Source organism: Lipophrys pholis (genome assembly GCF_963383615.2).
Source record: "Lipophrys pholis genome assembly, chromosome: 2".
Taxonomy (NCBI): domain Eukaryota; kingdom Metazoa; phylum Chordata; class Actinopteri; order Blenniiformes; family Blenniidae; genus Lipophrys; species Lipophrys pholis.
This window is the reverse complement of record NC_137636.1, coordinates 21,746,228-21,760,709: the sequence shown is the minus strand read 5'-3', so window position 1 is coordinate 21,760,709 and position 14,482 is coordinate 21,746,228. Positions and strand designations below refer to the sequence as shown.

Here is a 14,482-nt window from a genome sequence, read left to right as displayed (position 1 = left end):
TTTCCTTCGGGGGAGCAACCTGGAGAAACAGCTCACTGAATCTACGGCCCCAACAGGGTCTTATTGACTTATTGTGTGTGTGGTTTCATTAGAAAAACAAACAACAGCACCAACTAGTGGCCGAACATGAAAATGACTTTGTTTACGGTGTTTCCGCTATGTGTCTATGTAAGCAGACATTGTTTTCAAAATGTGGCTCCACAGTGTACCTGAGGATGCCTGTCCTTTCATGACGACAGTGAAACATCTTCTGATGGAGACTTCCAGCTCACAGATCAAACCAGTAACTCACTCTCCTGAACCTGTTGAGAAATTTTTTTTCAAAATACGATATTTCCAGATTCACCAGAGCTTCTTTGTGCTTTATTCTTTTATTGTTAAAAATGTCAAAGTTAGTTTAAGGAAAGAAAGCCTTTCGTGTTATTTTAAATCTCTCATTTGTTTGTGGGATCAGGAGTCATTTTTCTTCCTGCAAAGTGACATGATCTGTGATTTCCCCTGTTTCTGGGTTGTAATTATTCTAAAATGGGATTCTGAGCACTCCCTGTTGCATGTGAATGTGTCTGCTTTGTCACACTTCATACAACGGGAGATTTTGATTCTTGTCAGCACAGAAGGCTAGTGTCATAAACCACCTCTGTTAAACTTAGCTGCTAACCGCTAGCCGATAACGCGGCTAGTATAAACTTTAACCCTTGTGTGATTTAGAAACAACCCTGTATTTCATTTTAAATCTCCAGGGTGCGTTGCTCTGCGGAGTAAGTGTTTTTTAAATGGCTCCACCATTGCTTTTTTTCTTAGTTTTCGTGTGAACAAAGGGTCGCTATGCTATCGTTATGCTATCGTCATGACTGACAGTTCCTGCGGCCAATCAACCAATCAGCGCCTAACATCTGTATCAGTCAAAATCTCACATGTACTCCTGCAAGAGGAAATTGCGGCATGAAAAAGGGTCAGAACAAACGCCATGTGTTTTCCTCATGAATTTTAAGAATTGCTTTAAAGACAATTTAGGGGAACTGGATATGTGACCAGCTGATGACACCTTTAATGAAGGTGGTGTGTAATGAATGTGATCCAAGAGTGAACTCTTAAATGTAAACCCACTTATTGTGCTTTTTTCTTGTTATTTCACTTATATTTTGTGTTATAAATTTCACATATCATTTGTGTTCTTATTCATTTATTCTTCTTATTTTATTTCTGAGAAAATCTGGCTTCTTTTCACAAAACTCCCAGTGACAGCACACCTGGCTTACAAACAAACTACTAATAATCGAAAGAATTGCCTTTGCTTTCTGTCATTAATATCAGTTTTCTTTTTTTTTTTGATGCAAAAGGGAAAAAAAAAGATAATTCTACTCACAATCACCATAATTTCCTCCTGACAAAGAGCCCCGACTCAAAGCCAATTATAATTTCATGGTGGTGAATCATGGACGTCAGGCGCGGCAGCATGTGATCAGCAGCTTCACATGCGCCCGGCATGGGAAACATACTAATGACGCTGGCCATGAAAACCACTCGACATTTACAAATGAAAGTCTGAGCCGGAGAGTTTTGCTGTGTTGGAGATTACGGCTCTAAAAGCTGCGAGGAGCGATGATGTTTCCCACTTCGCAGCATATCTAGAAGGTTTTCCAAAGGTGCTCATGTTGACTATCGACACAGAGCAGGTTTGTGTGTAAAACATATTCAGTGTTTCTCATTAACAATCTAATTATTCTCAAGCTAGTTGTGTGGTGCTTCTTTTATAATCGACTAGTTTCTGTGGCAACAGGTTTGAAGTAACGTAAAAGTAAAGTAAAAATTCATTGTCGTTGCGTGTTCGTTTCTAAAAAGTTTCTAATTTACACAACGTTTAAAAAACAATGTCCGTTTACACGGAAAAGGGAGAAGTGCTGAAAATGATGTAGTTAGCACGCCAGGCCACTAGTCGGTGCTGTTATTTGACTTTGTAATGAAACCACGCATGCATGCAGCAGAGAACAACACACTTTAAACATTATCAATGGGAGAACACAGACATTCGTATGGACAGACGACCAAGTTGGATTGTTATTACATAACTGTCATCTATAAAACTACCAAGTCCCAGGAGAATATGGACTGGGAGTCTTGACACTCTGGAGGAAACATTGTTCTTGTTGTCCAGCTACTGAGCATGTGCACAACTACTAGTGACTATGGCCGCGGCAACCAGAACCAGAGCAGGGTTTCAGTAAAGTTGCATTTTCCCCCGTTTCCAAGTAATTGGGGCATTTTTTAAAAGTTGTGTTTCTCCCCCTTTTCCACACAGACAGAGTTGTTGCGTTTCCCCCCCCGTTTCCATGGAGACAGAGTTGACTTTTTAAATAATTGCATTTTGCCCCATTTACACAAAAGGGGAGCGTTTTCAGAATGTTGTGTTTTTGAATTGACGACTTGTTATAATGGCTGTGGTGACCAGGAACAGCATTTCGAAAAGGTTTCCATGAAGATGGAGCTTTTTCAAAAAGTTCCACCTTGGGAACCATTTTCAAAAAGTTGCATTTTCAGTGGCTCCGACAATTGCTGTCGTGTTAACAGACACCCAAAGCGCAACGAAAGTTCTTTGTTTCTACTTGAAAACACAGTATGAACGGGGCTTCAGTTTGAGTTGTACAGAATGTGGGAATGTTGTTGAGGTTTAAGGAGGAAAATTATCCAACAATATGAATGTGCATTATTAACTTAAACCAGTAAGCTGTTTCGTTGAACGGCACTCTGAGAGCCGTTCACACAGTAACTGTTGAGAGATCACAGATCAGCGCGACCGGCAGGGTTTTGGACAGGAGACGTTACTCTTGTGCTCTACCAGACATTTAATCCATGCTGTTTGTGCAGAGCATTTCTGTTACAGTGGCGCTCTGAACCACTCATTAAATTCCGATGAAAGGAGTGTGGAGGAAAAAAAAGGCTTTTAATGCAGCCCGGGCCAGGTACGGAGCGAAGTGACACATTTGATTTCAGCACTTTCTCCAAAATGCTGATTAAGAGCAAAAGGCCAAAAGTGCAGAAAGCCATTTGTTTCTGTCACACAGCTCCTTTGCATTAAAAAAAAAAAAAAAAAAAAAAGTTTTTAAAGATTTATTTCTGTGAGGCTGCACTTCTTTACTCTTCCTCACGGCTCCGTCTCTGCACCTGTCAACCATTCCTCAGCTCATCCCCCCCCCCCCCCCCCCCCCCCCCCCCGCCCTCTCTGTTTTAATCTCCTTCTCATTTGCTTTAGGATTCATGTGCTCGGATCAGAACTTAATAACGCTCCCCTCCTTAAATCAGGTCCAAACACACTGGAGCACATTTCAGCCCGTCTCCAGCCCCAGCGAGTCCAGCCTGCCTGTTTTTGTTTGAATTTAATGGACTTTACTGGCTGGAGGGGACATCAAAAAAAGTCCTGACATTAATATTAAAGAGATGCTTTTTTACCTGCTGTGTATTCTCCTCAGTCTGAAGAATGTAGATTTATCTTTTAGCTCCGGGTGAGATTTTTAATTTTTTTTTTCCACTCTTTATTTTCTCCACACAGGATGAAGTATATCTGGACGGGCCACATGTGTGTGGTGGCAGCATACGGTGTGTGTGGGACCGAGCTGTGGACGCTGCTTCTCAACGCCGCCCGCTGCAGCAGCAGAACTCTGGTAGTGCTTCCACACAGGCTCGCCTGCTCTGTGACTTCATTACACACTACTCTCACATAAGCCGACGCACATTTAACCGCGGCCTGCTGGCAAACGCCCAGTTTGACCTCGGTGCGGAGCTGCTGGCCGCTTTTTGTGCACACAGGAGCGCAACTTGGTCAAATACAGTTCGCCAAGAGGATTTTACTGAGTGGGAAAAAAAGATGGTGGGCCCAATCATCTCTGACCCAGGGGTTCCAGTCCAACATATCTGCACACACACAGCTGCCATTCAGGGTTTTTTTCCCCCCCCTCTTTATTTGCAAAAAATCAGAATAAACTTCAGCATTAGAAGGAGATGAAACCACAATGTGCAGGAGAGGAAGGAAGTCTGACGGGCTCGTATCGGTAAATAAAAATTACCGCAATGATGAATAAAAATAACAAAGGATAAAGGAACAAGAAGCATAGAGAATTAGCAAAAGAGTTAGTAAAACCTAAACTAGTGATTCCCAACCCGGGGGGCAAACATTCATGGGGGGGGGGTTGCGAAGCCCCCTTCATTTGAAGGCGGATAAAAAAAATGCTATGCATGAAAAAGAGCTGAGTCAGCATTTAATTCGTTTATGTCATGAAACTTTTTTTTTTAATTAAGGATACTATTTGAACTTGGAGGTACGACACAGTGGGAAATGAAACTCTTTTGGTGCCTCGTTAAGGTGAAGTGAATGTCTGGTGAAATGTGTCTGGAAGGTCTTGTTTATTATTAATGAACTTAAAGCTAAATACGCATGTTTGTAGAGTATTAATAGATGAAACTTTCTCATCAGATGCAGTTGACTCTTTGATTAAAGTGATTCGATGTGATAACTTGTCCAAGCTCCGCTCACTTTTGTATTTTGACTTGGAAGCTCATTGAAATAATTGTGAATTAATAACATCATAAAATGAAATCTGTGATCTTTCTTTTAACTCAGGGAAGTTAATTTAAAGCGAACTTCCACAATGTGGAAGTGTTTTTCAAAAAAATATGAAGAGAAACGACTGTAACACAAAGTTTGACTTTTCATAAGAGGATCAGAAGCAATAAGACGAGGTTAATCGAATTAATTTACTTTAAAGCCTCTTTTTGTTTTGAGCTGAATGGGATTTTAATATGATAAAGACAAATACATGTTAAAATAAACTTTAAATTGTGTGACATTTGCAGCCCTGTGAAAAGTTACTTCCTCCTATGCAAGTGTTTTTTTGTTGTTTTTTTTTATGTCTCAACATCCTTTGTAAAATTCCTCATTAAGTGTGAATGCATTGTACTTTTTGATTAGCAGCTTGTGACACATATGGTAAATGGCTTTTCCTTACTCACCTACATCCCACCGGTTCCCCTCTTTGAATCGTGCCCTACTTGTGAAGCAGCGAGTTATATTATTAGATTATCTGCATGTTTTTGTCTTTTGAACAAGTTTTACAAAGCTGTCAATTCAAGGCAAGTTTATTTCTCTAGCGGCATTCACACACAAGACAGTTCAATGACTTTGCAATGAAATAGAGGAAATACATTAAAACAAAGTTGTTATGAATCTTAATCTTAAGAGATTAAGGTAATGAAATCCATTGAAACAAGGCGGCTAAGAAAGGCATATCAAGGAGAATTAAAAGCTATGAGATAAAGGTAATAAAATAACTAAAATTAGAAAGCCTGAGCAAATAATAGTGTTTAAATTAATTAATTTAAATTAAGTGAGTGAGTTATTGTTATTGGGGGATTATTTAGTCTTAGTTGTATTATTAGGTAATATCACTGTTATTAGTATTGTGTCTTGCACATATTTACTGTATATGTATTTGCACACTCTCTGGGTGATTTAGTCTTATTAGGTGATTGTTTCTCTTCATTCTCTTGGGCTTAAAATCAGGTCTAAATTTTCTATTTTTTGCTTTGTTTTTGATGAAATACATGTTTCCGCCTTGTGAGGGGCAACCAAGACGAAATTTAATTTCTACAATGTGTCTTTCATGTGGAGTAGAAACTGACAATATAGCTGACCTTAACTTTGACTTTAAAAAAAAAATGTGTGTGGGTGTGAGCAGAAAGTTTGTTTCACCTGTGAAGAGTGTAGGAACTAAAAGCTGCTTCACCATGTTTCTTCTGACTCTGGATCACTTAGTAAACCTCTTCCTGAGAACCCGAGACATCTGGATGTTTTATAGTCTACTACTAAATCTGTATTTCAGCCAAAGACCATTCAAATCTTTATAAAGCAGAAGTCAGATTTAGTAGTCAATCCTTTGACACACAGGCAGCCAGTGCAGAATTTAAGTATTTTAAACAGTTTTTTTCCAACTCCAAACATCAATGCCCTCAAATTCCAATCATGTTTCTAACTATAATTCAATGAAATGATGTCAACTTTAAAGTGAAGCGGGTGGAGTTCCCTAAGTGTCCACTAGGTGTCAGTGTGGTCCCGACATGACTGCAGAGATCAGATGAATAATCCTCAGAGCAGAGCTGCTCTCTCTGTCATCTCTTCTTTCTTTATATTTTTGTTTTTTGGGGGGGGGGGTGGAATCACCATCTGACTCTGAACCTCTAAGACAATTACATCCCTTCATTTCATTATTGCCATTTCGTTGTCTTTCACTTTGCAGTTAAGGCTCGTCAGATACGGCGTTCCTCTGGTGATGATTGGCTGCCTGTATTACAAGGTATGCCATCTTCTCTGTGTGTTTTTATGTTTATCGCTGTACTGGAGGTCTCATTACCGAGCCCCAGAAGGTTCCCGCGGCCCGTTACAGAACGGAAAGAGCAAAGCAAAATGGCCTAAATGGAAGTTAAGCAGGAAAATAAAAACAAGCAATGGAATCATAACAGAAGGCTGAAATGATAGTTTTTCTCTTTTGTTTGTTTGGATAGAAGCAGTTTGTATAAGGGGCAGTTATTTAGTCCTCATTTACACGACGACGTTTCAAGTGAAAACGCATCGATTTTACATTTTCGTTTGAGAAAAGTTGCACGTTTAGACAACATTCTGAAAACGATTTCCGTTTAGACAGCAATTGCAGAAACATGTCAGGCCTCTAGTTGACGCTGTTATTTGTTTAAATTAACATTATGTCATTAACAATGGGAGTACACAGACATTCTAGTGGACAGACGACCAAGTTGGATTGTTATTATGGCGACTGTCAACTATAAAACCAACAAGTCCCAGGAGAAGATGGACTGGGAGTCATGACACTCTGGAGGAAACATTGTTCTGATTGTTCAGCTACTGAGCATGTGCACAACGACTAGTTACTTTGGCCTCTGCTTGTGCACAGCGTTTCTGTCTTCAACCAGGAGACTTTTTCAGGAACTTCAAAAATGGTGTTTTTAGTGGTTCCAAACACTGTTGTAACCGCGTAAAAAGACACTCAAAAAGCTACAGAAGTTGTGCGTTTTAACTTGAAATGGTTGCCGTGTAAACTGCTCTTACTTACTTTCTCCGTCGTATCTCTTACTCGGCTTTAATGCCACCTTGTTCCTTCCCGTAGTTCTGGCCAAAGCTGATGGAGGAGCTTTCTGAACTGAGGGAGTTCTACGACCCGGACACCGTGGAGCTCATGACCTGGATCAGGTACTATCAACAGCAAATTGGATTCACTTGATTCTGATCAAATTTCCCTCCGCCTGATGCCCTTGATTAGTTTCTGTGTGTGTGTGTGTTTGTGTGTGTGTGTGTGTGTGTGTGTGTTTGTGTGTGTGTGTGTGTGTGTGTGTGTGTGTGTGTGTGTGTGTGTGTGTGTGTGTGTGTGTGTGTGTGTGTGTGTGTGTGTGTGTGTGTGTGTGTGTGTGTGTGTGTGTGTGTGTGTGTGTGTGTGTGTGTGGAGTGTTGAGAGCCGATGGGGCTCCATGAATAAGACATGCGGGTGCTGGAAAGGACCCAGCTGCTGGCAGAGCGCTCACCCACCTCTGGGTCTCTGCAGTCGGGCTTTCCATCAAGAGCCTGACGGGATCAGAGACGGAGATGTGATTCAGAGTGAAGTTTCACTGTTGCTGCTGCCGCTGTGCATCTGTGCCGCTGTGCATCTGTGCCGCTGTACGTGTGTGGGTGTTGGTGTTGGTGTTGGTGTGGGTGTGTGTGTATAACACTATTGTGGGTACCCTAACCTCTTCACACACTCACAATATGGGGATTTGACGTCTGTGTAGTCATGGATCCATCCATCTTCTACACCGCTCCATTCCAGAAGAATGTTCTATGTAACGAGGCGGCTAAATAGTTGAAATGCCACCTCTTCACCAGTCAGCACCAAAAATATTACTGTTTCATCCATGTGACACAGAGAAATATCTCCACTTACTGTTGTCAAACATAAGGTTCGTGGGCCACAACTTGCCGCGAGATTAACCGCAACATATTTATTTGACTGTCAGGGGCGAGCTTTAGTGTCTGTATCTTGTGGTGATGATATATGATGCCAAATGTTTTCTTCCTTTTGAAGATGTAAAAAGTGTAATAAAAATCCACTATGATCTGTAATTTATAAAGCGTACGGTGAACTGAGGTGGAATATTGTTGAGATTGCAGTTATTTTATTCAAATTTCAGCGATGTCAATTATTGTAAAAAGATAGTTCATTCAATATGAACTTCTTAATAATATATTAATACTTTGTGGCCCTAAAACACAAAACACAGATTTAGAGTTCTAGTTATTTATATATTAGAATGTAATTATTTACCCATCCGGCCCACTTGAGATCAAACTGTATGTGGCCCCTGAAGTAAAGTGAGTTTGACACCCCTGCAGTATACAGTTTTTGAAGTAAATGTGCTTTTTTTCTTTTTGCTGCGCAAACACAGAAATTTGCCTCCAATTGGAGTTTGTGTCCCTGGTTTCAGAGCATGTCTGCAGGAAACCACCGTGAGTCACTGCGGGTCCCATGGCAAGGCATGAAATTGCAATGTTTGTGTTTGCACTTCTGTGTGTGTGTCACGCTCTGGCCTTCAGCGGCACGCCGAGTGTGGTGTGTGGCGCTTGCGGTCCGATGGGCTCACCATGCCACCGTGCAAGCTCTCTGTCTGACCAACGACACCTGACATATCGCCCACTGTCACATCGCGCCTGTCACCTTTTTATATATCGTCCAGTCAGGGCAGGAGTGAAGTGAGAGGCGCCTGTATAACCATCCCTCACACCGCGGTTAAACCCGGAAAAGAATTAGGAGAGATGTGCAATGACCTGTGACCAAAACTGAAACATAAAACTGATAATAATAATAATAATAATATTAATAAAAAAAAAAAAAAGATTTATTGTGTAACAAAGTTATTTAACATTACCAAACACAACGTTTGTGCTCGAATGATCATGTCCAATGGCAGAGTTTGTTACAGAGATTATTATTCTCTTTTATCACAAGCTTGTGGGTCGATTGTGCTTCACTCGAAGGCTGGAAAACCTTTTTATTTCTCTCTCTGACACAGAGAAACTCCGACACGTGGCGTGAACTCACTGCCTCTGCAGCTCTGAATTACAGTATGTCGCATCAGGAGTGTCAGGGCCACGCACCAACTCGCTGCATCCCAATTGGGCTGAATCACTAAAGTGAGAGCAGGATGATGTCAAAATACTCCAAAAAAAAAACAAAGTCCTGAAAATGTTTATATTTAATACATTCATAAATATAATACAGTCTGGAAACCTATCGCGGTCTAATATTGTGTGTCACTTCTGAGTCGAACTCTGTAACCTTCAGTTTGAATGCCTTGTGGAAAATGCTATTTTGCTGTTATCGTATTTACCGGAATATAAGTTGCACTTTTATTTCGTTTTCATTTGTTTGGCTGCTGATGTAACTTATAATAAGTGATATATATATATATATATCAAAATACACCAGGAAATACCACGTTGGACCAGTACATCTCACTGTATGACAACAGAATGCTGCTACCCAAAAACCTCCATTACTACTGTATTGCATCTATTAGACATGCTGTTTGAAGTTTGTAATGTTAGTGCAATGCTTGAATTATCTAAAAATAATTTTCTTGTGGCATTTAAGTAATAAGAAAAAGAAATCACTCTGAATTCTCCTCATCAAGCATTTAGATAGTTTATAAAACGATCCCCTCCAACAGCTATTTTTCACCAAATTATATGTGAAATGGACATTTCCGGTAAATTTTCTTGGAAAAAAAACAAAAACAACGCACCACTACCGTGGAAAACAGAAGCATACATAATAAAATGCTACATATTGCAGATTATGTGCAGATGATTGTAACCTGGTTAGGAAGTGACAGGAGAAGCTTGTTTTACTTCAGCCTCTGCACAACTCCTTGCTTTTGAAGTGTGTGCTTTCATCAGGCTGAGATGTGAAGAGCTCTCAAAGGTCTTCAGAGGAAAAGTTTTACATGACTTTGAGCCTGATTTCGAAAGCTTTTGACTGCAAAAGGAAGGGAACGTCATGTGCTCGTAGTGTAGATTTTAAACGGCAGATTCTCCATGCGCCATGGTGCTGCAGGTCGCTCTTACAGCTGCAGATACGGGTACACAAACGGGAGGTTTAATCTGTATTAGACACGTGCCAGGAAAACACCTCTCATGTCCAGAAAAGAACACAGTACATGGCTGGAACAAAGTGCTCTGGAAGCTGAGGTACAATAACAGCAGAATAAATACAACAGGGGGAAAAAACACCCCTGTTAGAATGTAGGTGTTGAATGTAAATTAAAAGAGAATGGAACCCAAACTTTATTCCCAGTAGCACATGAACTAAATATGAGATGTTGCAAGCTGACATTTTGCATATCTTATTTTGAATTTGAAGTTTTGACAGGACTGTTAAGATACTTCATTGATTATTCCTGCACAGTTAATCTACTTTAATCATGAATAAGCTGGACTGGAGCTGCTTGGACTCAAAGGCCTTGCTCAGAGACCCTCAGGTAACCTGTTAGCAGTGTGATAGGAATGTCGAGGCCACATGTCGCCTTTCCTTCATGTTGCGTCGCCTCTTTTTCTATTTCAATTAAATTTTAGATCAATAACGCCAAATAAAACTGAGCCATTTCAAGACACTTTTATAGAGAAAATCTAACAATTTCAAATGAGGAAGTTGAGGAGACGGAGGAAAGGGAAAATTTCTAACCAATAGAAACCTGCAGAACCAGAGTCAGAGGTGGGGACCAGTTAGGGTTAAGGAGAGCAACAGACATATTTCCACTCATTGTCATTCTTTAGATGAGGACAGTAGGTTTTCAAGGATTGTTTTTTTTTTTTTTTTTCATTATTTCAGCTGTTTCCTGTTCAGCCATGTTCTTGTGATTAATGCACTATGCGGTTCACCATTGTCTCCAGTCGTGTTCCAATTTGGTTGGACTCGTGTACAAAATGTGACTTGCTGAGTTCTGCCATTCCTTCCCTGAACCAGACGCTGTCTGGACAGGAGCAGATGTTGCTCTAAAATCTCAGTGCACTTTTCAGCTTTGATGGAGTCTTTCCAGAAGTGTAAGCCTCCCACACTACAGGCCGTGATGCAACCCCATACCACCGTAGAGGCAGGCTTTGAATTATCAGCTGATAACAAGATGGACAAGCTTGTCTATTTAATCCTCAGAACAAACCCACAGTTTGAATTTGCGCCTTCTCAGAAATTACGACAACATTTCTGGATGTTTCTTCTCTACTTGGTCCCAGTTTGACTCTCTCTTTGTGAAGGACACCATGATGTGTTCCTGAGCTCATGCAGTGATATTCAATGGAGACTCATTTCTATTTTTAATGCCATGCTGCCCGAGGGCCTGAAGATCACGACCGTCCGGTTCTGACCTTCAGCCTTTCCCTTGCACGGAGATTTCTCGAAACTCTTTCTGTTTTGTTCGCTGCAGATGATGGCGTCTTCATGTTGGAGAACATTATTTGAAACCTCCGCCTGTCTTTACATGTGAAAGGCTTTGCTTCACTAAGGCCACGTTCACCGGGTTAAATGTTTCCAAAGTGAAATTGAAAAACTTTCATTGTGTTTTGAGGGTTTGTTTACACAACGCCACTTGGAGTCACTGAAAAGGCTTCTTTTTGAAAATGGCTCCCAGGGTGGAACTTTTCAAAAAAACCCTCTGTGTAATTAAATTCATTCAGAAACTTGAAACACTGTTCAGTTTATTTCAGTTTGATGTATGTAGAGCCACAGTATTGTTATCACATAGTGCCTTTTAAAATAAGATGCTGAGCGAGAACTGTGAGGGAACTTTTGATAAATTGTGTTGAAGCTGTTAGATATAACAATTCCGCTACTTTTTATTGTTTATTGCTTTGTATGTATTTTACAAAGTTTTGCCAAAACTACCGACCCGAATTGCATGAAATCTTCAGGAATGATCTGAAAATGCAACTTTTCTGAAGCACTGCTACTGTGCATGTGCTCCATGGACGTAGTAAACAGATCTTCTGCACATGCTCAGTAACTGGACAATAAGAACAATGTTTCCTCCAGAGTGTCATGACTCCGAGTCCATACTCTGCTGGGACTTGGTAGTTTTATAGTTTACGGTCACCGTAAGAACAATCCAACTTGGCCGTCTGTCCATACCAATGTCCGTGGACTTCCATTGCTAATGTTTTTGTTGTGTTTTAACAAGGCCTAAATTTCTTCCTTTATGCCTTGTTACTGCCCTGTTGCCAATTCACCTAATTAAATAGCGAATACTCCTCTATTTGTTTTTAATCTCTCAGTTACTCTTCGTCACCTCCTTCAAGTCTCTTTTTTTTTTCATATCTGCTCCAGCCATCAAGTGGCTAAATTTCTCTTTTTAAAATTTGTTTCATGCAAAATAATATATTAGTGAACCTTTTTTTTTTTAATTTACATTTAACAGCTATCAAACATATTGGGAATGTCTGTTGTATAAAGGGTGTAGAATATACAGTAGTGCCAGACATTATAAAGACATGTTACCATTTTCAGTTTACTGCACTGCCTCAGGACGGTACTAGAAGGAGCTGGAAGATAACGATAAGACTTCTATCTTCAAGTTGGACTTTTCAACAAGACAATGATTCTGAACATTCTTGCAAAACCAGTCAAGGATTTATACTGATATATTGAGTGAGGGTGGTACACTCAAGAAGCCTTTAAAAAAGAAATTCTGCAGCTGAAGGAGTTTTGTATGACAGAGGTGTCAGAAGTGAGTGCAGCTTCTGTGTAACTGAAGTACAATTATTAAAACAGACACTAGAAGTTGTTTCTGTTGAAGTGGACAGCACTCGCTGCTGAGACGAGACTTTAGCTTCTCTTTTCAAGAGTGCTACCTGTGTTGACGTTGCTGTTGAATATAATGAAATGGTTAGTCTGAGGCTCGGATCGAGGTGGACTGAGATCCATAGATGTGGTTCCTTCGTGTGGTCTCCCATCTCCATTGATGCACCCACGTTTTTCAACAAAAAAACCCAAAGCTATTCTTTTTAGCACAAGGTCACTTTATTACATGCGCACATGTTTACAATCTTCCCTGAATTTAGCAAAAGCCTGTGGTGGTGTAACACCGGAGGGTATCTTATTGAGAGCCGTTTGCACGAGGGTTGCACCGATACCGTTTTTGGTCCGATACTGCACAGAGTACTCATACTCGTTACAGATCCTTGATACAACCCGGACAGTATTATGTGACGTCATCTGTGAAAACGGCATTCTCATATGGACAGCCCCTTAGTTAATTGAAGAAAAACAATGTACAACCTTTCCTTTACCCAGCCCTTTGTCCAACTCACACAGTTCAAACATCCATACGTATGTGAATGAAATCAGACAAGGGAGACACAGATTCCAGTATCAAGCCTGATACGGAGTACTCGTGCTTGTAAAAGATCCCTGATATCACCTGGTGAGTATTACATGACGTTGTAGAGCAGATCGTAGATAAACGCCACGCACTGCTTTATACGTACTGTAGACTGTGAGGTTGTTTGAGGTGACGTAGTGTCGACACAGAAGCTGTTGGAGGTGATTCCCATCAGCTCATAGCCTTCACATAACGTTTGCATGGAGTATGAATTAAGCTTTATGACATTTGATTAGTACTCGTAATCGGTACTCGGTATCAGCAAATAGTTAAACGTTAGTACTCGTACTTGTACTCGTCCTTTAAAAAAGTGGCATCGGTGGATCCCCAGTTTACACTTTTCTTTTACTTGCATGACTTGTGTTGATGGGACATATTGGAATTACCTCTGTGTACTACAGGCCAGTTCAACATGCACTGCAGTTCACAACCTTAATGTCATTGATGGAGGTGCCACTACACCTCATTCTGAAATTGTAAAGAAAACCTGAACAACACCTGCAAACCTTCATCGGGGCAGGTAAATGTGTCGTACAGAACATATGAGATTGTATATAATATGTCTCTAATAAACAGGTTAGTCACTGTGTTGTATAGGCCTCATATTCTATCTGCCTTCAGATTTATGGGCATGAAGTCGTGGGTCTGGTACATCGGCGATCTGAATGAAACTGGGCCGTGAGGGATTTCACACAGAAGGTTTTTGCTGATTGGTAGTGCAGAAAAATAACTGCAAAGTGAGTAGCTGAAACTTTTTGGGGGAACCGTGCCATTTCCATGGTTTCAGTCTTGGTTTTTTTCACCCGGACTGACGGTTCTTGAAGATAAAACGCTGATAATTGACCAAAAAAACCCCCCCACCCCATCGAAACAAACTACTAATTAAAAAGATTACAAGCACAAGATTAGAACGCGGTCTGGAATGAGGTCCTCTCCAGAGATTAGGCGACGCTAACAACACTCAGAATTTAAGGATGCTTATTTCTGCCCAATCATCATCAGTGAGAAGACACTG

At 40.6% G+C, this 14,482-nt stretch overlaps 1 protein-coding gene across 4 annotated transcripts in view; it reads left to right on the top strand.

The window, feature by feature from the left end:
* dpy19l3 (dpy-19 like C-mannosyltransferase 3) overlaps positions 1-14,482 on the top strand; it is a 90,931-nt gene that overhangs the window by 37,561 nt on the left and 38,888 nt on the right. For all 4 annotated transcript variants that reach the window (XM_080458140.1, XM_080458139.1, XM_080458138.1 and 1 more), the window contains 3 exons: positions 3,548-3,659; positions 6,288-6,344; positions 7,173-7,255. In XM_080458140.1, the coding sequence (XP_080314266.1) occupies positions 3,548-3,659; positions 6,288-6,344; positions 7,173-7,255 (252 nt within the window). The remainder of the gene's footprint in view (positions 1-3,547; positions 3,660-6,287; positions 6,345-7,172; positions 7,256-14,482) is intronic.